A 24,170-nucleotide genomic window follows, 5' to 3' on the forward strand; every position below is an offset into this window, starting at 1 on the left:
GGTATCAGGACAAGTGAAGAACAAGCAGAAGCTACTTTTAGCTACTATGTAGAATAGACACTGACTACATCAGGCATAACTTCATGAGCACTGATGGGTGAAGTGAATAACACAGACTATCTCTTCATCATGGCACCTGCTAGTGAGTGAACATTTTGTCTTCAATTTTGATGTGATTGAAGCAGGAAAAATGGGCGAGCGTAAGGATTTGAGTGAGTTTGCAAAGGCCAAATTGTGATGTTTAGACGACTGGGTCAGAGCATCTCCAAAACTGCAGCTCTTGTGGGATAGACCTTGTCTACTCTGGTTGCGAATGTTGTGACTGGTTGTGAGCGAAGGCTGGCCTGTGTGGTCCGATCCAACAGACGAGGTCCTGTAGCTCCAATCGCTGAAGAAGTTAATGCTGTTAATGCTCAAAGGGACTGTCAGAACTGTTTTGGCAGCAAAAGTTAAAAAAAAATATGAGGCGTCAGAGCTGAAGATGTTGGGAGTGATGAGGATGGACAGGATTAGAAACGAGTTTTTTAGAGGGACAGCACATGTAGGACGTTTTAGGGACAAGGTGAGAGAGGCCCAATTGAGATGTTTTGGACATGTGCAGAGGAGGGACATGGGGTATATCAGTAGATGAATGCTGAGGATGGAGCCACCAGGAAGGAGGAAAAGAGGAAGACCAAGGAGGAGGTTTATGGATGTGGTGAGCGAAGACATGCAGGTAGTTGGTGTAAAAGAGGCAGATATAGAGGTCAGGGTGGTATGGAGACGGATGATCCGCTGTGGCGACCCCCAATAGGAGAAGCCGAAAGATGATGATATACAGTATATAAAGAAGTGTCCATAATTCCTAAAACTTGCCAGAATTTGAATCCCTTCGTAAAGGTTTTTGTGAGCTGTGTAGAAATTAAGACAATCAGAGACAGAGAGAACACGTCCAGAGAAGTTGTTTATTCTCTTTTGGATGTTTACATAGTAGGATATGTCGCTAGCTTGCTAACAAGCAACTAACTTGTCCATGCGGGGGGTTTTGGTGTTGTTTTTGTTGCTTTCTTTATTTTGCATGTGGACATGTAGAGTAGATTCTCAAGCTGTGGAATGAAATGGTGACAATACCCTAAAACTTCCATACCCTTATGTACATTTCTCTTAACTATTCTAATGTTGATGCACATTATTTAACCATAATCATTTTGATAAATTAGTCTAAAGAGATTCATGTATACATGAAAACGCATTTCCTGAGCAGCTATATCTCAATATTAGTTGACTAGCATTACGTATTTATAACCGACTTGCCATTTTGTATTTATTTTTTTCTAATATTTGTTTTAACAAAATATTAGATTATAATACAACCAAATGTTCCTTTGACTGAACATGCTGAGAAATCTTTCTTTACCTTCTGAACAATTGTGAATCAATATTGACCAGCTAATCACCACCCTACTCATTGTTGCGGAGTGAAGTGTGTGGTTAGGCGTTTTGTTTGTCTCCGGTGTGTGTGTGTGTGTGTGTGTGTGTGTGTGTGTGTGTGTGTGTGTGTGTGTGTGTGTGTGTGTGTGTGTGTGTGTGTGTGTGTGTGTGTGTGTGTGTGTGTGTGTGAGATTTTGTGAAAGAATGTGTGTGGTTTTGACCTGAGGCATAGCGTCACCGAGGTGTACAGGGAAACGGGACAGGCAGAGGGCCCAACACATGCCACTAGTGACGTGTTTCGCTCGCTGAATGCAAACCGGATGAAGGGACGCGATCCAAGAAAAGAGATAAATGAAAGAGTGCAGCTGTGTGGTCACATAGGGGTTGAGCGAGTCATTCTGTCATTTGCTGGAGTAATACACAGCTTCTGGGTGATTAACCCCTTTGGTTGCTTGACAGCTGATAAGTGTATGGGTCAGAGTTGGAGCAGAGAGGTGGTGGTGGTGGGAGGTTTTTATGGTATCCTTCAAAATGATTTCTTTTCCAAAACTGCTTTTTTTTTTTTTTTTTTTTTTGCTGAACATTTTTTCCCACATCATTTCCACTTTAATTTAAAGAATCCAAAAAGAACAGGAAGTATTATAGTTTCTGCATGTTCTGCATGTTCATCTACACTCCAATGGTCATTTTAAGAAGAACACTCATTTGTCCAGTTATGCAGAATGCATATAATCATGCAGGAAGAGATCTGATTAATGTTTACACCAAACCTCAAAATGGAGAACGTGATCTCAGTAACTTGTGGTTTTTGGAGTATGCTGGTTTTAGTATTTTTTTTTTTTTTTATTGCATTTTTTTGGTGAGAAAAACAAAAAACATCCAGTTTTGCAAGCAGAAACATGAGTAAACAGACTGGTTTGAGTAACAGAAAGGATATACAGTAGCACCTCAGATAATCACTCTGTTCAACTGTGGTGAGCAGAAAAGCACCTAAAAAAACCATAACACATAAAACAATGAGGTGGGCCAGGTATATCAGCAGATCATCTCATCAGGTTCTACTCCTGTCAAATATAAACATGATTTCGAAACTTCAGGTAAAAAAATTATAGTATAGTATGACGTATTCGGCTTTTGTTTTTATATTGAAACCCTAGATAATGAAATCATTTCAGACATTCAAGAATGTTAAGCAGTGCCAAATTCTGCAGCGTTCAGAAGCACAGAGTTCTTTGTCTGTAAGTCCTGTTTCTATAGAAACCTTGTACTACATTTGTGCTCTAGATTTACTAATGACTAATAAATACATTGTAGTAACTCCTGTTTATTGTTCATGTATTTATACCACATAACTGCTGAAGGCTTGATTCCTGTCAGAAGGTGTTGACCACTTTGACTATTTGATCTCTGCTGCTTGCTTAAAATTTTTTTAACAGTGTCTCAACAGTGATAGTAAAGATGAGTAGAACACAAAAAGAGAGGAAAGAAGCTAAACGACTGTTGTATCACATAAAAGATAAGAGAACATCTTGCAGAAGTTCCACAACATCGGATGCAACCGTATATGGATAAAAGCTGCAACTTTAATAACATATCGTTTGCCGTTTCAATGTTGTTGTTTCCTTGTAACGACACACCCTGTCACACTTGTTCTGTAAATGACCAGTTGGATGATCAAAATTATTGGCACCCTTTGAGAGGACCATCAAGAATGGTTGCGTGTGCAGTGAAAGGAAGAAGGAAGCAGACATTTTTGTATGTACGATGGGAAAAGAGAAGATAAACACTGTACATAGCAAAATCTAGCGCGGTGAATGCTAGATCACACGTCCGAGTTATCTCACGCAAGACTGAAATGTGTATCAGAATGCTATTTGATTCTTTCCCGGTTCCTGTCTGAGAGTTTAGGACTTGCTAGTTTTATAAAACAATATATATAAAATGTTTTTTTTGCGCACAACTTGTTTGTTTTTGTTTCCGTAAATAGTCACCATGTTAACATCTCAACTTACTAAGCCAAGCGAGCGTCTATATCTGACGTCTGTAAACAGCAATTTGCATTCATTTTTTTGCAGCATTTTAGCAATCAAAAGATAATGAACATTACTGGCGAATAGGTCTAATAGATTGCGTCAAACGCCAGCTGCCCGTCCGGTAGTTTAATGGGGCCGCATGCAATAGCGGTGTATTTCTCATATTTCTATTTTTTTTTTTTTTCTCATATTTTTGCTCACCAAAAGCTGAATCCTGCATAATTTTATGACTAATAAGAAACACTCATGCAGTGGAAGTGCTCGGTGAACTCGGAACCGAGGTGCTATGAAGTCTCTAAAGCTCTGCATGTGGAAAAATAATTACAACATAGTGTTCGCAACACAGCGACCGGTTAACGCAATCCTTATTTTGCTCACTGAAAAGCTATGAAATGACACATCCACGGAGCTGTAAATAGCTCAAGACCTGCTTTCTTCTGGAGCAAAAGTTCTCAAATTGTGTACATCTTAAAGAATGCTTCCCGAAATCCACATACCTACAATGATCCCGATCAGCTTTCCTCAACCTAAATGCCATGAAACGACATGTTCTGATTCTTCTGAATTGCTTGGCCTCTTTATTTTGCTACATCCAGGAAGGTAGTATTCACAGAGAAGCTTGATTTTGATTTACTGTAGTTTTACCTTGAATAAAAATTTGCATGTAATGCCACTGTTAATTAATCCTTCAATAGGTCTTTTGATGCAGATACACCCAAGAAGTTCAAGTGAAGGAAAAAAAATCAAGAAGTTATATTAATGCAGTTACAATGAGGAAAATAAGTATTTGGAACACCCTGCTATTTTGCAAGTTCTCCCACTTAGAAATCATGGAGGAGTCTGAAATTGCCATCGTAGGTGCATGTCCACTGTGAGAGACATAATCTAAAAAAAATAATCCAGAAATCACAATATAGGATTTTTAAACTATTTATATGTATGATACAGCTGCAAATAAGTATTTGAACACCTGTCTATCAGCTAGAATTCTGACCCTCAAAGACCTGTTAGTCTGCCTTTAAAATGTCCACCTCCACTACATTTATTATCCTAAATTAGATGCACCTGTTTGAGGTCGTTAGCTGCATAAAGACACCTGTCCATCCCATACAATCAGTAAGAATCCATATACTAACATGGCCAAGACCAAAGAGCTGTCCAAAGACACTAGAGACAAAATTGTACACCTCCACAAGGCTGGAAAGGGCTACGGGGAAATTACCAAGCAGCTTGGTGAAAAAAGGTCCACTGTCGGAGCAATCATTAGAAAATGGAAGAAGCTAAAAATGGCTGTCAATCTCCCTCGGACTGGGGCTCCATGCAAGATCTCACCTCGTGGGGTCTCAATGATCCTAAGGAAGGTGAGAAATCAGCCCAGAACTACACGGAAGGAGCTGGTCAATGACCTGAAAAGAGCTGGGACCACCGTTTCCAAGGTTACTGTTGGTAATACACTAAGACGTCATGGTTTGAAATCATGCATAGCACGGAAGGTTCCCCTGCTTAAACCAGCACATGTCCAGGCATGTCTTAAGTTTGCCAATGACCATTTGGATGATCCAGAGGAGTCATGGGAGAAAGTCATGTGGTCAGATGAGACCAAAATAGAACTTTTGGGTCATAATTACACTAAACGTGTTTGGAGGAAGAAGAATGATGAGTACCATCCCAAGAACACCATCCCCACTGTGAAGCATGGGGGTGGTAGCATCATGCTTTGGGGGTGTTTTTCTGCACATGGGACAGGGCGACTGCACTGTATTAAGGAGAGGATGACTGGGGCCATGTATTGCAAGATTTTGGGGAACAACCTCCTTCCCTCAGTTAGAGCATTTGAAGATGGGTCGAGGCTGGGTCTTCCAACATGACAATGACCCGAAGCACACAGCCAGGATAACCAAGGAGTGGCTCTGTAAGAAGCATATCAAGGTTCTGGCGTGGCCTAGCCAGTCTCCAGACCTAAACCCAATAGAGAATCTTTGGAGGAAGCTCAAACTCCGTGTTTCTCAGCGACAGGTCAGAAACCTGACTGATCTAGAGAAGATCTGTGTGGAGGAGTGGGCCAAAATCCCTCCTGCAGTGTGTGCAAACCTGGTGAAAAACTACAGGAAACGTTTGACCTCTGTAATTGCAAACAAAGGCTACTGTACCAAATATTAACATTGACTTTCTCAGGTGTTCAAATACTTATTTGCAGCTGTATCATACAAATAAATAGTTAAAAAATCATATATTGTGATTTCTGGATTTTTTTTTTTAGATTATGTCTCTCACAGTGGACATGCACCTACGATGACAATTTCAGACCCCTCCATGATTTCTAAGTGGGAGAACTTGCAAAATAGCAGGGTGTTCAAATACTTATTTTCCTCACTGTAAGTGTAAATTAAATCCTAAAATGAAAGTCAAATAGTGCTTGATGTCAACATCAATACACAGGCTATAGATGACATTTTTCCACTACTAATAATGATAAAATTGAGTTTTGTTAATGCATGTCATCTTCTCCCTAAGGCCATTTCTTGGTTCTCAGGTTTCCTTCTTCCACCCATTGGCTTGGTCGTTACATTTTTACTATTTCTAAATATATGAACTGGTATTCCATTCAAGGTGTATTCCTGCATCACACATATTGGTACTGGGATAGGCTCCAAATCCACCTTGGCCCTGCCCAGGATCAAGCTTATTGACCAGGCTTTGATTTGGAGATTTGGATTTTAGATATTGGACAGATCTGAACTCCTTTCAAATTCCAGACTTCATACAACGTTATTTTTGCCTTGAGTGTTCTTCAGTCGTTGGATTTTAAAGATAAAAAAAAAAAAAAAAAAAGAAGCTATGCAGGGAACTCACGAGTGAACGGTGCTTACACCCTGAGCCACTTCACACATAAACATAAATCATAGTGTAATCTCTACACTGTATATAGGCTTTTGATGTATACTGTACATCCAGATGTTTTTGTTTTGTAAAAATGATTCTAGATAAATGATTGAATCCTTTTAAAAACCTCTCCAAGGCAGAGCTAGAAATAGAAACAGACCCGCAAAAAAGGTCTATCAACTGGAACTGATGAAACCGTAAGCTCAGCGATTCTGGGAAAATGACCTTGGAATGAATTATCATATGGAATAGTAAAGACTTGATGTTTATGGAAATTTGTGAGAAGCTGTTAGACAACACATTTTTTATAATGTAGACACAATCTGAATAGAGGTTTTGTACTTTTCTGTCTACTCTAAAAAGAGTAGATTTGTATTGTTCGAGACCTCTGCTAAGAGCAAGAACAACAATTAAAACACTGGCAAAGCTTTACTTTTATCCTACACCACATCCACTCTCTTTGAATTTTTGGACTCCCTTAAATTGCATTTTTTATAGAACATGTTCTATGTTTGGGTAAAATGAAGACCCTACCATTTTTTGGAGAAAGATCAATGAGCACAGCTCTTACTGTTCGCCCTTATTTCCACCCCATATCTGCAAAGTGTTTTGAGACATAATCATAGTATTGCTCTTTAGTGCTGAAATGCTCGGCTCTGTAAGAATCCGATCCATTCATGAAAAGATCAATTGCCAGTAAAGAGGAGAACAGATGCCAATGGGCATTGATTGAAATTTTCATTCATGTCCATAGAAAATGACTCAATTCCACCCTTCCTTGAGGTGCCTGCATAGTGAAAAATAGCCACTGTCTGAAATGGACACATTGTGTGAGGGCAGTTAGATTGATTTCTTTTTTTTCTGCAAAGTTAAGTGCTCTATAGTTACTGATTCAAAAACAATTTGCACACAGCTTTTAAACAGAAAGTCAGTATCGGCATTCCTGCGTGAAAGTCTGAGGCTCGATTACGAGATGCTTAATTGTCTTGCCTGGTTTTGCTGATTTTACAGTTAGAACAGGAAGCAGAATAATGATTCCATGTTATAGGATTAAAATATTGTGAATTTAAGTTCATCTTAAACATGAGCATGAGTTCTTATTGTAATGAATAGTTTGAATAGTATAACAATGTTAATATTGGCTGGTTAATAATTTTTTTCTAAAAAATCAATGAGGAAAAAAAAAAATATATATATATATATATATATATATATATATTAAATGAGAGAACATGGGTTTTCTACATGCACTATATGGACACAAGTATGTACTTTTCCAGCCCCAGGCTGTTATCAAAACATTGGAGGCACACAATTGTATAGGATGCCTTTGGATTTGGTGGCATGAAATTTTTCCTTCACTTGAACTAGGAGACCCAAACCTGTTTTAGAAGAAAAAAAGCATAAAGTGCACAAAGCCAGCTCCATGAAGATCTACATTATTTGGAATGGAAGATTTGGAGCTGCCTGCTATAAAGCTCTGGCCTCAACCCTATTAAAACATTTGGGATAAATTGGAATTCTGACTGCACCCTAGTCCTCATTACCTCACCTACATTAGTACCTGACTTTACAAATGTGGGTGAATGAGCACAAATCTCAACAAGCACCCTCCAAAAATTTGGATTTACATCTTCCCAGAAAGGTGGAGGTTATTATAACAGTAAATGGGGACTAAATGTGGAATTGGATATTCAAAAATATCAATCTTATGTTCGGGTGTCCATTTGTCCATATAATGTGTGTGTACTTATTCAATTACATTTTTTTTCTATTGTAAATTTTAAATAAAACAAAACAAGTACAAATATTTTTAGATGTTGTATGGATTATATTACTTTCCTTTGCTTACTTTTTTGTTTTTGTCTTTTTTTTATGCTAATTCTTAATGATATGCATCTATTTATATACAAAGGAAATGGACCATCACCTCCATCATCAATTCAGCTATTACATAAATAAGTTTGTCCTCGTTTTGTTTGTTCCTCCACAGCCATTATCTCATGGGAGTGTGTCTCCGGTTAAAACCCAGCAAAATGGGAGTCCAACGAAATGCCCGAGGTTCATGAAGGTGAAGAATTGGGAGAGTGGACTGGTGTACAATGACACGCTCCATCACGGCTGCAGCCAGGTAGGACTGCAACCCAACACACTTTAACACTCATTACCACTCACGTTTATGGACAGATATTGACCTGAAAGTTCCTGAATAATACATTAAAACAATTTTATTCCACTTTTCAAGTAAAGGAAATTTTTGTTTAAATATTTATTTTTTTATTTTCTTATTTACAAATATAAATTTTATAATAAATTATTATAAAATAGATTTGGAATGAATAGCTAATCGATTCAATTTAATTAATTAATAATATTTAATCGATTTCCCATTCATTCTAATTCCAAATCACACGTGAGGTTGATTTTAGCAGTACATCTTGCTGTCTCTCTCCTTTCCATACGTCAACTCGAAGTTCAAATTTAGATTTGGTTCTTTGTGGAGACATGAGTTAGTGTTTGGAAATAAGCGGGAGGACCCTCACGAACATCTTTACGTCCTTCAGTTTCCTCTAACCAAGTGGAAGAGAGGGACGTTAGGTTCTACACGCTTTCATGAGAGTTTGCTGTTGCATGCTAATCACCGTTAATTACAGATCACGTGATTTTATAATATATCACACAGATTTTTTTTTTTGGGTTGCTCCACAGAAAGAGACAGCTGCATGGCTGAATTCATGGTGCCTCTGGGCTAGAGGATGTGCAGAGGCAAATCTTTGTTTTATTTTTAACACTCTGACGCTACGAGCCATTTATCTATCAATCAATCGGTGGTCCTGACTACAGGAGAGATTCAGCCATCTTGCTTTGTTTTCTGATGTTTACTTTTGGTTTAGACTCCACCTTCACAATTTGTTCTCACTGTTCTTGCTCTGGGGTGAAATCTTGGCCAAGCTCTTTCAGATGGCATGAAGGGTCATTGGGGTGAGGCTCTTTACACTTCACCAGACTTGAGTGGGTGGTTGAGGCACCTGCACCTGTTTTAGCAGCGCAAGCCGGCGCCGGACGGTCATTAAATTTCTGCTTGGCCTCAACCATAGTGACCGCATTAATGGCTACCCAAAGTGACTGTGCGCTTTAACTTTAATCTTATTACACCGACCATATGAGCTTGCTCAAGGCAAGGACCAAGCTGTCTTTTGTTCTCTCTATGCACCCCCCTCCCCCTGTATTTCTTTTATAATTTCTGATGTCTTACATTCACATGACTAGATGCAATTGAACAAACTCATCTAAGTTTAACGGAGACATAACAGGCTACATTAAATGCAGACTTGATTCTGTGTTTGAGTTATTTTATGTTTTGGGAAGGTAATCAACTGAAGACTGGACAATGAAGTTTTCTTTTAATGGACCTGAAATACCTGGTGCAGGTTGGACTGCATCAAGGATCAGCTCTGAGCCCTTTTCTGTTTGCAGTGGTGATGGACAGGTTGATGGACGGGGTCAGGAGTCTCCATGGACTATGATGTTTGCGGATGATATTGTCATTTCTGGTGATAGTAGGGAGCAGGTTGAGAAGAGCCTAGAGAGGACGAGGTAAGCGCTGGAGAGGAGTTCAGGTACCTCTGGTCAACAGTGCAAAGTACTTTAGAGTGTGTTATAGAAGTGAAGAAAAGAGTGCAGGCAGGGTGGAGTGGGTGGAGAAGAGTGGCAGGAGTGATTTGTGATAGGTTATCTGCAAGAGTAAAAAGGAAAGTTTATAGGACTGTGGTGAGACCTAAGATGTTGTATTGTTTAGAGACAGTGGCGTTGAGTAAAAGACAGGAGGTGGAGCTGGGGGTAGCAGAGCTGAAGATGTTGAGGTTTTCGTTGGGAGTGACGACGATGGACAGGATTAGAAATGAGTTTATTAAAGGGACACGCATGTAGGATGTTTTGGGGACAAGGTGAGGGAGGTGAGATTGAGATGGTTTGGACATGTGCAGAGGAGGGACATGGGGTATATCAGTAGGAGAATGCTGAGGATGGAGCCACCAGGAAAGAGGAAAAGAGGAAGACCAAGGAGGAGGTTTAAGGATGTGGTGAGGGAAGACATGCAGGTAGTTGGTTTAAAAGAGGCAGATGTAGAGGACAGGGGGATATGGAGATGCCCTAATATGAAAAGCCGAAAGAAGAAGAAGAATATTTTTATATATCAGATTTATCACATCTCTTAATTTCTTTATCTTTTTATCTTCTTATTTATTGAGATTTATGTTTAAAAATGTATTGGTTGGTCTTTCTAATAGAACCCCTTAAAGGTTTTAGGTAGAACCCTTTAACACAGGGCTTTTTTTTTTATTTCTGAAAAGGTTTCAAGTATACTACTTTAAATCGTAGAAAGCCCCCTTGTGACCTTGAGTACATTTTAGATGCTGACAATTTCCATTGAGATTGGCTTGTTTTCCCTTTAAAAAAGGGGTCCTCAAGGACACTGCTTTTGATACTGTAGGGTTTCCAACTTCCTATCGAGATTCTACTTAAACCATTATTTGAGAGGCAAGTGTAAATAGTTGGTGTAAGTTATTATAGCAGTTTTTAGAACAAGATTATAAAACTTTTAAATCGCTTTTTTTTTTTTTTTTTTTTAATGGTTGAACAACAGAAATCTCCTGAGGAATGATTATAGCATTTAACTCAACCTGATTTAGGTGAAAATTGTAAATACATCCAATGACTGTCCTATGTGACCTAGGAAATCAAACAAGTGCTTCTATTTTGTTTGTGCGCTACAGAACCATCAGTTCTTAAAAATATTTAACTGCAAGGAAAACGCTTTGTTGCAGGGTTAGATATACATTTAAAAGTTTCTGTAACAGATTAAACTAAGCAGAAGCCTTTTGTAAATGCGTATAGGCCGTGCTCAAGAGACCGACAATGGTAGCTTGTAATCAGTAAACCAGAGTTTAATAGCCATTTGCGACACAAAGCCTACAGCATCTTGTATTCCCTGGTATTGTCACATCCATATACTAACCAGGCCACACTTTTTTGTTTGCAAGATCAGACAATTCTCAGAGTGTTACGGCCCTAAACCAGATTGTGCTTAATTTTGACAGTCAGGATGCTTTCTGTACATGTAATTAGCATATAAGAGGAAGTATATGTTAGTTTTTACCCTCTACAGTTGCTAGTTATCATATGATCTGGAAACACTTGCTGATCGGTGGGAACAGTTTTAAAGGAAATATTCAGAAAGAAATATTCAAAAGGAACAGCACTAGAATTTGAACTTACAACCATCCAAGTTTTAAGTGGTCAAGTTTATTGCAATATGTACAGATGTCAGTGAATGTTTGTATTATAAAATGCTTAATAAATGTTACAGGCAAACAACAGCAAACATTAAACAATATTAAACAGTAAAGAGAAGAGGAAATAAGGAAAAATAGTAATAATAAGGCTTAGGAAAGGTTTAATTATTTACAGGTGTGTGTGCAGAAAGTGTATGTATATGTAAATATTCATTTTATAATTGACATTTGTTAGCATGAGGTACATAAAAAGATGGAAGTGTAAAAGGAGAATGTATATGATCAACCCACAAACACCAAATCTACCCCATTTGCTATAGATATACTGTACAGCAAACTTTTTGTCACTTACCGGACCTTTTGTCAATTGCAGGTGCCAATTTGCAACGAAAGAGTGTGTATAGGCTCTGTGATGACGCCAAGCATGCGAAGTAAACCAGATGAAGTTCAAACCAAAGATGAGCTGCTACCACTGGCTTCAGACTTCATCAATCAGTACTACACTTCGATAAAAAGGCAGGAGCATGCATCATTTCATGAGCAGTTAATGCTTGTTTTTTTCCGGCTCATTTTTGGCTCCATTCATGGTTGGCTTGCAGGTGTGGATCCAAAACACACGAGGACCGATTGGAGGAGGTGAAAAGGGAGATCGAATCGTCCGGGACATATCAGCTTAAAGACACTGAGCTAATCTACGGCGCCAAACACGCTTGGAGGAACGCGGCTCGTTGCGTAGGGAGGATCCAATGGTCCAAATTACAGGTAGAGACCTGAAACTTTAGTTTCATTGCCGCTCTAACTATTTTATTTACTCTAGTGCGAGCCATCTGTATGCGCAAAAACAAACCCAGAATTACAGCAATTATGCAATGATTATGATGATAATAAGGGAGTTGTTTTCGACTAGGTGTTCGATGCTCGAGACTGCACAACAGCACATGGAATGTTTAATTATATCTGCAATCACATCAAATATGCCACTAACAAAGGCAACCTCAGGTAAGTGATGGAGCTACTTTTTTTTTTTTTGAGGGATAAGGGGGGGATTACTCATTTTTTCCTGAGTATGAAGAAACGTATTACTCATCTGTTGTTATATCGATTATTCATTTTATTTCCCGCCTCCACTTTTCCTTTAGCTCTGTATTTTTTTCTCCCCTTATCATCATCTATACACTTTCTCAGCTTTGCTTATCTACCTCTTTTCATCACCTTTCTCAAGAGCTCCCTGTGGGTGGCACCTGCCTCTACGGAGCCGAGTTCTATCTCTGCCTGACTACAAAGCTAATCATATATGACACCTAGTCTGTGTTCAGCTTAATTAGTGTCTCGTTATGCATTGATCAGAGCCTGGAAGAGGGGAGCAGTCAGAGGGTGGAGGGCTTGGTTGAAGCCAAGTCAAGAGGCAAGATAGACACAAAGAGATAGAGACGCAGTAGGAAAACCCTTTCATCCTTTTTCTCCTCGGAAAGTGTCTTATTTTTATTTTTATTTTTTTTATCTCCGCTTACAAACATATGATTCCATCATTACATCATCAGGAACTGTCAGTCCAAACATCGGTCCCGTCCCCATGGCTGCACTCACGTTTTCCACGGCATCCTTCAGAACAGGGGTCCCCAAACTACGGCCCACCCCCACATTTGGAACGGCCCTCTGAGCAATGCCAGAGGCGCATTTTTTTTTAAATGTAATTTTAAATAAATGTTTAACTCTCATCATATCTGTATTTGCTAATAAACCTTCCTATATTATTAATACATAAAATCCATATCGATAGTTTTTCCGGCATTCCCTCCGCTGTCATTATGAGAGCAACCTCTAGGGGGGAATCACTGATGCCACGTGCTGTTTGTTTTTACACGTGAGACTGTGCACTGCATGGAGCATGCTATATTTAATATTTATAAATTATATAAGCATATTTATTAATGAATATATTCATATTTATTTCCTTTTTTATGATTCTGTAATGTTTATTTTTTATTATTATTGTTTTTTTGTAATAAAGTTCAGTACCATTTTGCATGGTGTATGTATTTTATTTAATTTTTTTATCTAGTATCCATTTAAAAAACAAACAGGTTTTTGGCAAGAGCAATCAAAACTCACTATCGGTAAAATCGACTGACCTCTAGTTATTAACATAGCCAAACAAAACTGTTGGTCTGATTCACACCAAACATATGCATAAGTAAGTAAATGTTTTGATGAATATGGAAAAATATCACTATGAAAGTAATAATGTGTTTTAAATAGGCGATATATCTATTAAAAAGTCATGTTCAGTTGTCTGGTTTGTTCAGTGCATAACAAAATAATAAACTAATTGAGCATTAGGAGGCATAATTAATTAATTAATAAACTTTAAATCATAATACAATTTTCACAATAATACTGGTAGTCACTCTGGCCCATGTTATTGTCTTTTACCGACAGACCCGTCTTCTACATCAAAGAAAATAAGTTATCCTTGTATCCTTTTTATTTTTGTATCCTTGTGCTCTGACTCTAGATCTTATGAGCACTGTGCATGAGAACATAGGAACACATTCTGGATGGCACACTGGTCCCTCATGGGCCATTAGGCACATACTGGGGTGAAATTAATGTAGCCAGACCAAGTACTTGGAAGTTTTTGGAAGGTGGGAGGAAAACAATAAATTTAAAGGGTTTAAACAGGTACATTGGGATACCATGCACGGACAGTAACTAGAAATCAGAACTAGTGACCCATGTGAACTGTGAGATGGCTTGCCAGTAGCCCTTTAATACGTTGAGTTGGATTGTACACAGAGATACCTGCAATCTTCCATGACCAATGTACTGCTCCATTTTCACTTTGTGAGAAGTGTAGCCAAAGTTCCCTCTAGAGTTCTGTTGTGAACTTTTTCAGGACCAGGATTTAAAATAATCGCATTATTTTATTTTTTTTTTTTCCTCAAACTGAAATGTCCCTTTTAAAAAAAAATTTCAGCTTGAAGCCAATGAGTGACATCAATCTTGCATCCTTGCGTTAACACCCTCATCTTCAGCTCTCCAATCTCATCCTCCAGGTCAGCTATCACCATTTTTCCTCAGAGGACAGATGGAAAACATGATTTCCGGGTATGGAATAGCCAACTGATCCGCTACGCTGGTTACAAGCAGCCTGATGGCTCTGTTCTGGGAGATCCTGCTTCCCTGGAGCTCACCGAGGTGAGACTTTAAATCGCAGTTTTCTGGAATCAAAATGATAATAGCGTTCACCCTCCTGGGATTTCTGAAAGAACGAGGTCTGTGATGTAGTATCTACTTAATAACGATGAAAAATACAAGCACCGTGGAGAGAAAAATGATTAAAACGCTATAACTCATTTGTCAGGAGAGACAGCATGTGTCCTCAAGCTTCCTGCTGAGGCCCTGATTATCTGGTGCGTCATGTTTGATAATTACGACAGGAAGAACTTGTGGATTTTCAAAAAAAATAAATAAATCAACATCCAGGTTATTTATGGAAAGTTGAAATATAAATATCTGTCCACAGCTCAGGTGAGAATTTATGAAGTCAATTCTTGGAGCGATAACCGACGCCTTTGCCCAAAACAAAAGCATCATTAAACGATCTATAAACTGTTTCTATATTAATTCCAGTTCTCTGGACCTAATATTTGTATGCATGTCTGGTCTTCTCCTGCCACACTGAAGATCTGTATACAGCAGGGATGGAAAGCGCCCAAAGGCCGGTTTGACGTCTTGCCCCTTTTGCTTCAGGCAAATGGCAACGATCCGGAGTTGTTTGAGATCCCTGACGATCTCGTGCTGGAAATAAACATCACACACCCAAAGTAAGTAAGATGCTCAATAGGATATGCTAGCTATTGAAAGCACCTGGTTTTAAAAGAGGGTTTTGTTTTGCTTGTGGATTAAACATAATATAGAACCAGAAAAGACTTTGCAATGCAAAATTTTATTCTGGAAGATTCTACTTTACTTGCTATATTCTGTCAGATGTACCTTTTAAATTCACGTGTCTATTCATTCACAGCTGTTCCCAATTCTGTATTAGATTTATGTATAAATCCCTTTGTTTTCTTCTTGTCTCCATGAACTATTGTATTCAGTTATCTGCCAAATACTAAGCCCTTGTTTATTAGTTTGATCCTTGGATTTCACATTTTGTTTTGATTTCTTGTTTTCATCTCGTAGCCCATTATATATTTTTTGCTAATTACCTGAACTATGCCTCATATCCCTCTTTAGATTACACTTAGTGATAAATTAACTTTCTTTTTATGCACTTACATCCCATAGCTGGACTTTACATAACAGTATCCTTACTGGTCATCAGATTTGGACCTAGCAAATCAGAGACAGATTCTGTATAAACTGAATGATTTTGGCTAGGTACATATGTTGAGCTATAGGTAGTGTCACATATCCGTAGCCACGTAGCCATTCGTATATTGTTATGGAGTGTTATTTGACCTTTATTTAACTACAGAAACATTGCTAGCAATCTGGCATTTCAAATATGGCTGTTGGTGAGCAATAAAACAAGCAAATCTCTGTTCCGTTTGTAAAGGTAAGAGGTACTGTTTGATCCACTGTGTTTGTCATAAACTTCATAGAACTTCATAGGTTATATGAACAAACTAATGGGGTCTGCAATTTCTTTTGAGAGTTTGTGGGTAGAAAAGGTGGCAGAACTTCTTGAAAACTGGGCCTTTATATACGTCACTGTTGTACACAGATTTTATCTAGCATATTCCGTCTCATTTAAGCCTGTACCCAAACGATGAATCTGTGAATGCAGAGCTGTGAATCTGAGAGGCTGGCAGAGTATTAGCATCACGGGAGTCATGCTGAGAACAAGTGGCCTGCATGCGTAAGTCAGGGACACAGGCCAAGGCAGCATAAAACTGGCCCTTCCCCCAGATTCGCGATCGGAGACGGTGCCAGTTTGTCAGCCTCCACGGGCACTGATGATGCCTCAGACAAGCTGAGAGAAGCACAACCTGTGCTACTTACATGCAGTTTCAAAAGTGTGCCGTTTTAAAGGGTTCGATGTTAAAACAACATAAATGAAGTAATTATGACACATTTACAGGAAAAAAAAATACATACAGATGGTAATCGAGTTACAATAGTTTGACTTATGATTTTTCAATCTTACGATGACGATAGCGATACGACAAAACACAGTCAACCCCCGATAATTCGCGGTTCGGAACTCGGGGCTTGAAAAAGATTTGCGGGTTCTCATTTGGAACCCAACTATTATACCACATCAAAAGACGTCCTATACAGTTGTGTACCTCCAGGTTTGTGGTAACAGTTCAGAGAAGAACCACATATGCTAGATGTCCCAATACGTTTGTCCATATAGTGTTTATTCTATACTCATCATGATACTATTGATTTAATGTGTGACACAGAACAGGTGAACACAATAGGGCAACAAATCAATGTTTTCCCAAAGGCTGAGACAGACCTAAAAAAAAAAAAAAAACAACAGGATTACGTGTTGTCAATTTCCAGGGAAAATAAAATGCAGTCATAACAAAATATACCAAATGTCTCTGATTGGTAATGTTTATTATAAATATACATATAAGCACAGGTGTATATAATCCATACTGTAAGCCACCTAGGCATGCAACCATAAGTTTTAATGTAGGTCTAGCCATAATTGGGTTTGAATAGAGTTTTCTGAATAATAGGGAAAGTTATGTTGTGATGTCCATGTCACAACTGAAAAAGTTCAGTTATTTGAGATTGTAGCTATAGAAATATTAAAATAATATTTCTGGAATTTATTAACACAATAAACTGTACTTTTTGTTTATTTCTAACATAGGAGCCAGGGCTGATTTTTGTTTTTGGGTTGTAGTTTTAGTAACTCTTTATCTCCTTTTCCAGAGTATTAACTAATCTGTGAATCAAAGACTACTAGGGTTGTACCACATGTAGATATGTAATAAGTAGAGTAAGGACACAAGTGTGTGAGAATATTCCCAGTGGTGACTGTCGGCTGTGAAGATGTATGTGCAATAAGATTTCAGCAAGATCATTGATATAACAAGTTACAGTAAGTTCCAGAATTGGGAACATTCGAGTTCACAGACCTTCACAGATCTTGGGGAAGTAGCTGAAAGTCTGAACAGTTGTACAGTTGTATAGCGCTCAGTCAAAGCCCAGGATGTCCTGAAACAAGTGGTGATGTGGAGGGTACTGCTAAAAAGGGTAGCATTGCATAGCATAGCAATAACCATGGAAAAAAGTTAAAATAATTGAGATCGGGTTGAGGCAATCAGATGGTATACATCGCTCAATTCTACAGAACAAACACAAGCTTATGGATCATGTGAAGTCTGCTGTGCCGATGAACACAACAATATTGAGTTATCGATAATATCGAGAGTAAAAAAAAAAAAAAAACATTGTTTTTTGTGGGGGGTTTTTGGTGTTACATTGTATATTTGTGTTAAAAGTGTATAAATGTGACTTTGTTAGATTTACGAACAAACAGACGTACGACTGTGCTTTCGGAAAGGAAATCGTTCGTGAGTCGTAACTGTATACAGAAAAAGAAAACTAATCAAGCAAACACAGTCGGGCAACAAGGCAGGGCCGGAGATAGAGGGCAAACACAAAGGGCATGATTGCACAATCATTGCCAAGGAATTTGTGGAGCACATGAGGAAACTGACAGCTGGAGGATTTTTTTTATTCATCACATGTACTTTACCGCAAAGTGAATTATTTGCATATCCAAGCAATGTAAGAAGCTGAGGTCAAAGCACAGGGTCAGCCATGGTACAACGCCCCTGGAATACAGAGGGTCTAAAGGCCTTGCTCAAGGGGCAAGCCAGCAGTGGCAGCTTCGGTATACTGGTGCTTGAACCCCTAACCTTCTGATCAGATTGTGAACACTAAAACATTGAAGAACTTATTGTCAGTACAGGAACTTCATGCTAAGGACAGTTCTGTAATTTTTTTTTTATTCTTTCACATGTTTCTGAACCTTCGTGGAATCTCATCTTTTGTTGTCTTAAAATGGCCGTGAAACAAATTGTAACCAGGTGTAACAGCACTTTGGCAGCGCAAGGTTGTAAATGTTGAGCTGTCTAGTGAGGTGCTTTTCTGGGCTCAGCAGATGCCCAAAAGCAGCCAGAGGCCAATTTGGCCATGTGTGCAAACACCTGAGAATCCTGCAGGTGCTGGTAGAGTGATAATGAACGTTTTGGCACAGTTCAGAGTGAACGCATCTAGTGACTGGCAAATTAAGACAAACAAGAATATCCCTGTGAAATGTTGTAAACAAGAAGATATTTAAATTAAGATGCTAATTTAGGTGTGCTTAATGCACCTTTTGGCATATGGTGTTTGTTTTTTTTATTTCCTGCAGAAAGGTAAAGTTTAGTAATGTCACTTTAGCTGCGTTGAACCAAAGCAAAAAATTACGACTCCTCCAAATATTCTATGTTGAACTTCTCAATTTGCTTGAATTTATGCCTCAGTAAAGTTACTGGAAATGCAAATATTGTTGTAAGATAAACAAAGCTAAACGTTTACATGTAATGGTGATTTTCTTAGTATTCATTTCGCACTTGTTGATCTAGAACTAGGGGCAAAACGAGCTAGTATTGCCCACAAATACCGTAAAAGGAAATGCCCACAGAGAGATTAAAACGCAAAATGAGGACAAAGTGGCACTGTTTGGATGAAGTGCAAGTTATTTAAATAAAGTTTACACCAATAGTATTTCGAAGTTTAATATCGTCTGAAATGGCAAAAGAAAAGAACACAAATTCCACAAAAGGTGAATTAGGTGTGAATCAAGAAAATATAGTTTGGTGTGAGAATTGAAGGTAAAAGGATATCTTGGCACATAATATGCAGTACTTGTAAGTGGAATCGAAATAAATCCTCTAAATTATTACCTAGTTACCATTTCAACTGGTCAGGTGCTCAGGTAGGATTTTCAAGAGTGGCACATTTTTTTTTTTCATGTAAGATCTCCTATTTATAGAAAATTCTTAATAAATCATGCCTTACAATCTGAATTTCATTTCCTTTCATCATCCAGGTTAAAATGGTTCAAGGAGCTGAATCTGAAGTGGTATGGCTTGCCTGCAGTATCTAGCATGCTATTAGAGATCGGAGGCTTGGAGTTCACCGCCTGCCCCTTCAGTGGGTGGTACATGGGGACTGAAATCGGCGTCCGGGACTTCTGTGACAGTTCGCGCTACAACATTTTAGAGGTACCTATCTATAAAGCCTGAGGCTGTGGAACCTCACATTTACTCACTCTAATTAGCTATTATTGTGCAGCTCGCTGTGTTATGAATATCTGTTAAACTAAAATCCAATATTATCCCACACGGCTTTGATTAGCATAATGACAGTGGTTGATTTTCTATTATCGTAACCCATTTGCTGGGGTGCAATATACTAATTCACAAATATGGTAATGCAACCATTAGAATTCATTATTCATATTTTTCTGATTAAACAGTGACCTTATAATAGTCCAGGCGAATATAAAATAAAACCGCTGCGTTAAATGCCGCATCAATCTCTACAGCTCTTATATTCTAGAGCGGTAAGAACCTCCCCTCTATACTTACTCGAGATAAAGTTCTACCTCTGTAACTAAGATTATCATGCTACTACCTTAATAACGCCTGCTGTGCTGTTTCCTAATGAGATGATCGCTTATACCAAACTGTCAGAACCGCGAGTGTTGAAATGTGAGGTAGTTGAGGTATAAAAAAAAAAAAAAACGCGTTTATGACGCATCATTATTTTCAGGCTCTGAAATTTCATTTCCATAACCATTATGCGAAGGAGGAAGTGAAAAAGGTTATGGAAAGTTATGCAACACCCACCTGTGTTTGCATTAATGTCCACTACCTTATCTGCATGATTGAGCATAAAAAGATTGCAAAGAAGACCGATTTATCATGATATTATATTCATGATAAATATAATACCCCCCCAAATTGAATATGGGGGGTAAAATCCATGAACATGAATTTGTTATAACTCTAGACATATGGCTATATAAATGCAGGTAAATGACACATATTGTAGAGTGTATAATGCATTATATCTCTTGACGTGCACATTGGTGCCAAACATTGAGGTGGTCTCAAAAAGTTTCCAGACTAGCTCTGTTCACAAGAATGTCCGAATGTCCTCCATCAGACGACTTAAAACCTTACAGTAGAACTTGCCATTGATGATCTGACCCCTGGGGATGAATCCTCGATGCACAATGCCAATGTCGAGCTGTGGACCCGTCTCATCTTTGTTTGGTCGTGGAGATGATGGGCTCTTCCACTGTGAAGACTGTTGCTTCTTCTCAGGGTTTTACCCATACACCCAAGTTTCCTCACAGGTCCTCAGCATGAAGGAAAGGTCATCCACGACACGCTGAGTTCTTGTCAGATTTTGACATGTTCATATCACAGGTGAAGAATTCCTGGACTGTTTCATATGACAAATAGAAAATGGCAGGAATATTGTGGCTCGTCCGCCGTCGATCATCATGCACAAGTTGCCGACTGGTTTTGACATTTTCGGGGGTTGAGCTCATTGAAAGTCTTCCTGATCTCACGTCATCTTCCAGTGAAGTTCTTTTGCCCGCGTGCCACTCAAAACACCCTAAACAACCCTTTGAAGCATCACGTCTAATGTGTCTGTGGAATTTAAATTGCTCTTTGGTGCTCCCTGTGACTGTGCGTGCAGCCTTGTGCTGCCATCTGTTGGCGTGCGGCAAAACTAGTCTCGAAACTTTTTGAGTATACTGGGAAAAAAAAGGAATAGCTATTCCAATACCAATTATCGGTCTCTGCATCAATTCACATCCATTAAATATTTACATAAACACCAGCATGTGTTTGAAAAGATGGTGTTTTTTATTTAGTCCTCCAATATATAGATGCAACAGTTACATGACGTACGTCAGTAACATAATTGAGTATAAAAAGTGTATCTTAGAGATGCAGAATCTCAGGAGTAAAAATGGGCAGAGATTCACCAATCTGCGAAAAACTCTAGTCTCATGTTAACAGTTAAATATGAAACTAACTGTCAAATTTGAGTGGCTAATGAGAACTGTAGTCCAGGGTCAAACATTTTTAAATCCCACACCATCTTGTTTTAACAGGAAGTAGCCACCATGATGGGATTGGACACCAGAAAGACATCCTCTCTGTGGAAAGACCAGGCTCTGGTGGAAATCAATATTGCTGTTCTTTACAGTTTCCAGGTGCTTCCGAGGACAGATTAGAGATTATGTTCTTAGCATATTTGTACTCTTGTACACTTGTGCATTATTTGTCCTCTTGAAGGCAGAAGACCTAGGCATCAAAAAATTTATAGATAACTATCTATAAATATCATGACATCATAATTGATATTTTTATTTTATTGGACATATACAGATGTCGAAAGTGACCATCGTGGACCACCATTCAGCCACAGAGTCCTTCATGAAGCACATGGAGAATGAGTACAGAGTGAGAGGTGGATGCCCGGGTGACTGGGTGTGGATCGTTCCTCCAATGTCGGGCAGCATAACACCAGTCTTCCACCAGGAGATGCTCAACTATCGCCTCACACCTTCTTTCGAATACCAAGTAAGTGCTGTATAGACTATAATACATACTGTATGTTAATGGTGGTATTTACATTCTTGTAAATTGGGCAGACGGTCTTATGTAAAGTGGCTTCAGTAAAGGGCTTTATAGTCTAAATTAATAAGATTGTTTGTTTTGCGTGTCCTATGGCAGCTGAGTCAGAGATAAGCCAAGAAAGGATGGATGGATGGATGGATGGTTTACATGGTTTACATGGGTTAAAGTGAAAGATCTCCTGCTCTAGAGTCTGACCTTGATCTTGTTGAACACTTTGGAATGAAATGGAACACTGACTGCACCCCAGGCCTCCTCACCTACATCACTAACTGACTTTACAAACACCCTTGTGGCTGAATTTGCACATGTTGCCAGAAAAGTGTGAGTTGATTATAACAGCAAATTAGGACTTAATGTGGAATGCGATGTTCAAAAAGCACATACAAATAGGGAAAAATTTGGGAAATGATTTTTGGAATATAGTATACATTGCACTTTCAACATTCACAGCTTTCCCATTTTAACGTACACTGCACACAGTGGACTTTGTTTTAGGTATAAAATTCCCCCCCCAAAAAAATGAGCAAGATTATTTCTGACATTTTTCTTGAATATAATTGTACAGGAAATGTATAGTATAAAGCCAAGGAATAATACTATTTATTATTATTGTTATTATTATTATTATTATTATTATTATTATTATTATTATTATTATTATTATTATACTACTCCTACTACTATTTAGAAGGAAAAGAAGCTATAGAAGAAGCTGTTTTGTAATAACAGGGATAAAGCAGTTATAAAATAATGTAGGAGTTTAGTGCTTATAGGTTTGTTCCTTATAAAAGTTCATCCATTATGAGCGAGCTAGTGGTGGGACGGGAAAAACTCCCTGAGATGGTATTCGGAGAGGAACCAGACTCAAAAGAGAAACCCACCCTCGTCTGGGTGGCACCAAAAGTCTCTTCATCATAGTTTCGTCATTGTTGAGGTTTCAGGTGCTTAAATGCAGAACTGTTCATGCAACATGTGGTCCTGAGAAACCTGTAATCGACTGTTTATAGCAATTACAGTCCAAATCCCTCCTCAAGGTTCATGAGGTGCTTAGTGGGTCTTTAGGCTGTTAATGTAGAACCATCCTGGTCTCCAATTGAAGAGAACTCCAGCAAAGGGTTGGGCAGATGAATCAGGTAGACCTGAAGAGAAAAAAGGGACAGGATCACTGGTCACTGGTACATCAGGACCATGTGTACCTCCTTTTTGGTAATTTTCTAGGTAGGTTGTGCCACACTCAGTAATGCTGTTCAAGGAGTAAACAGTATATCAGTGTAGTTTTCTGGACAATAAGGAATAGCAGCAGTATTTTAACCCGACACAGAAGGGCTGTGAAAGACTTGCAGGTATTAAACAGTCGATTCATTCATTCAATAATAGTTTACTTTACTTAAGCTGGATGAACCCAGGATAGGACGCAGATTTACTGCTGATGCGTTCTGATTACGTCTCTCTGCAGGCTGACCCCTGGAACACTCACGTGTGGAAAGGCGTGAATGGCACTCCGACCAAGAAAAGAGCGATCGGCTTCAAGAAACTCGCCAAGTGAGTAAACAACATACAAGTACATAATTCCAGCTGATTTTCCTTATAATGGCTATAATATGGAATGTTTTCTCTCTGGTCCACAAAGCTCCTGAGTGCTCCACATCCTCCTCACTTTACTTTCCACAAGCCTTGATTGGCCATATGATTGTGATTATGATTGACACTCATTGCCTTTGAGACAGGTTTCATCAGTGTTTGTGTGTGAGAGAGAGTGAGCATATCTCCTCGGTGTTTTCCTGCAACACATTTACGTTATTACACATGGCAATGGTTAGCGGAAGGTGAGGAAATTAAACAGCGGTGCAGCTCACCGCTCAATC

The 24,170-nt window shown here is 38.7% G+C and overlaps 1 protein-coding gene across 2 annotated transcripts in view; it reads left to right on the top strand.

Moving 5' to 3' along the window:
• Positions 1 to 24,170, top strand: part of nos1 (nitric oxide synthase 1 (neuronal)) — a gene marked incomplete at its 3' end in the record, with an annotated part of 55,919 nt that overhangs the window by 7,415 nt on the left and 24,334 nt on the right. For both annotated transcript variants that reach the window (XM_083527301.1, XM_083527302.1), the window contains exons 4-13: positions 8,320 to 8,457; positions 11,994 to 12,136; positions 12,220 to 12,382; positions 12,528 to 12,619; positions 14,677 to 14,818; positions 15,308 to 15,447; positions 19,692 to 19,866; positions 21,777 to 21,878; positions 22,054 to 22,248; positions 23,762 to 23,847. In XM_083527301.1, the coding sequence (XP_083383427.1) occupies positions 8,320 to 8,457; positions 11,994 to 12,136; positions 12,220 to 12,382; positions 12,528 to 12,619; positions 14,677 to 14,818; positions 15,308 to 15,447; positions 19,692 to 19,866; positions 21,777 to 21,878; positions 22,054 to 22,248; positions 23,762 to 23,847 (1,376 nt within the window). The remainder of the gene's footprint in view (positions 1 to 8,319; positions 8,458 to 11,993; positions 12,137 to 12,219; positions 12,383 to 12,527; positions 12,620 to 14,676; positions 14,819 to 15,307; positions 15,448 to 19,691; positions 19,867 to 21,776; positions 21,879 to 22,053; positions 22,249 to 23,761; positions 23,848 to 24,170) is intronic.

The sequence above is a fragment of the Silurus aristotelis genome (assembly GCF_946808225.1).
Source record: "Silurus aristotelis genome assembly, chromosome: 23".
Taxonomy (NCBI): domain Eukaryota; kingdom Metazoa; phylum Chordata; class Actinopteri; order Siluriformes; family Siluridae; genus Silurus; species Silurus aristotelis.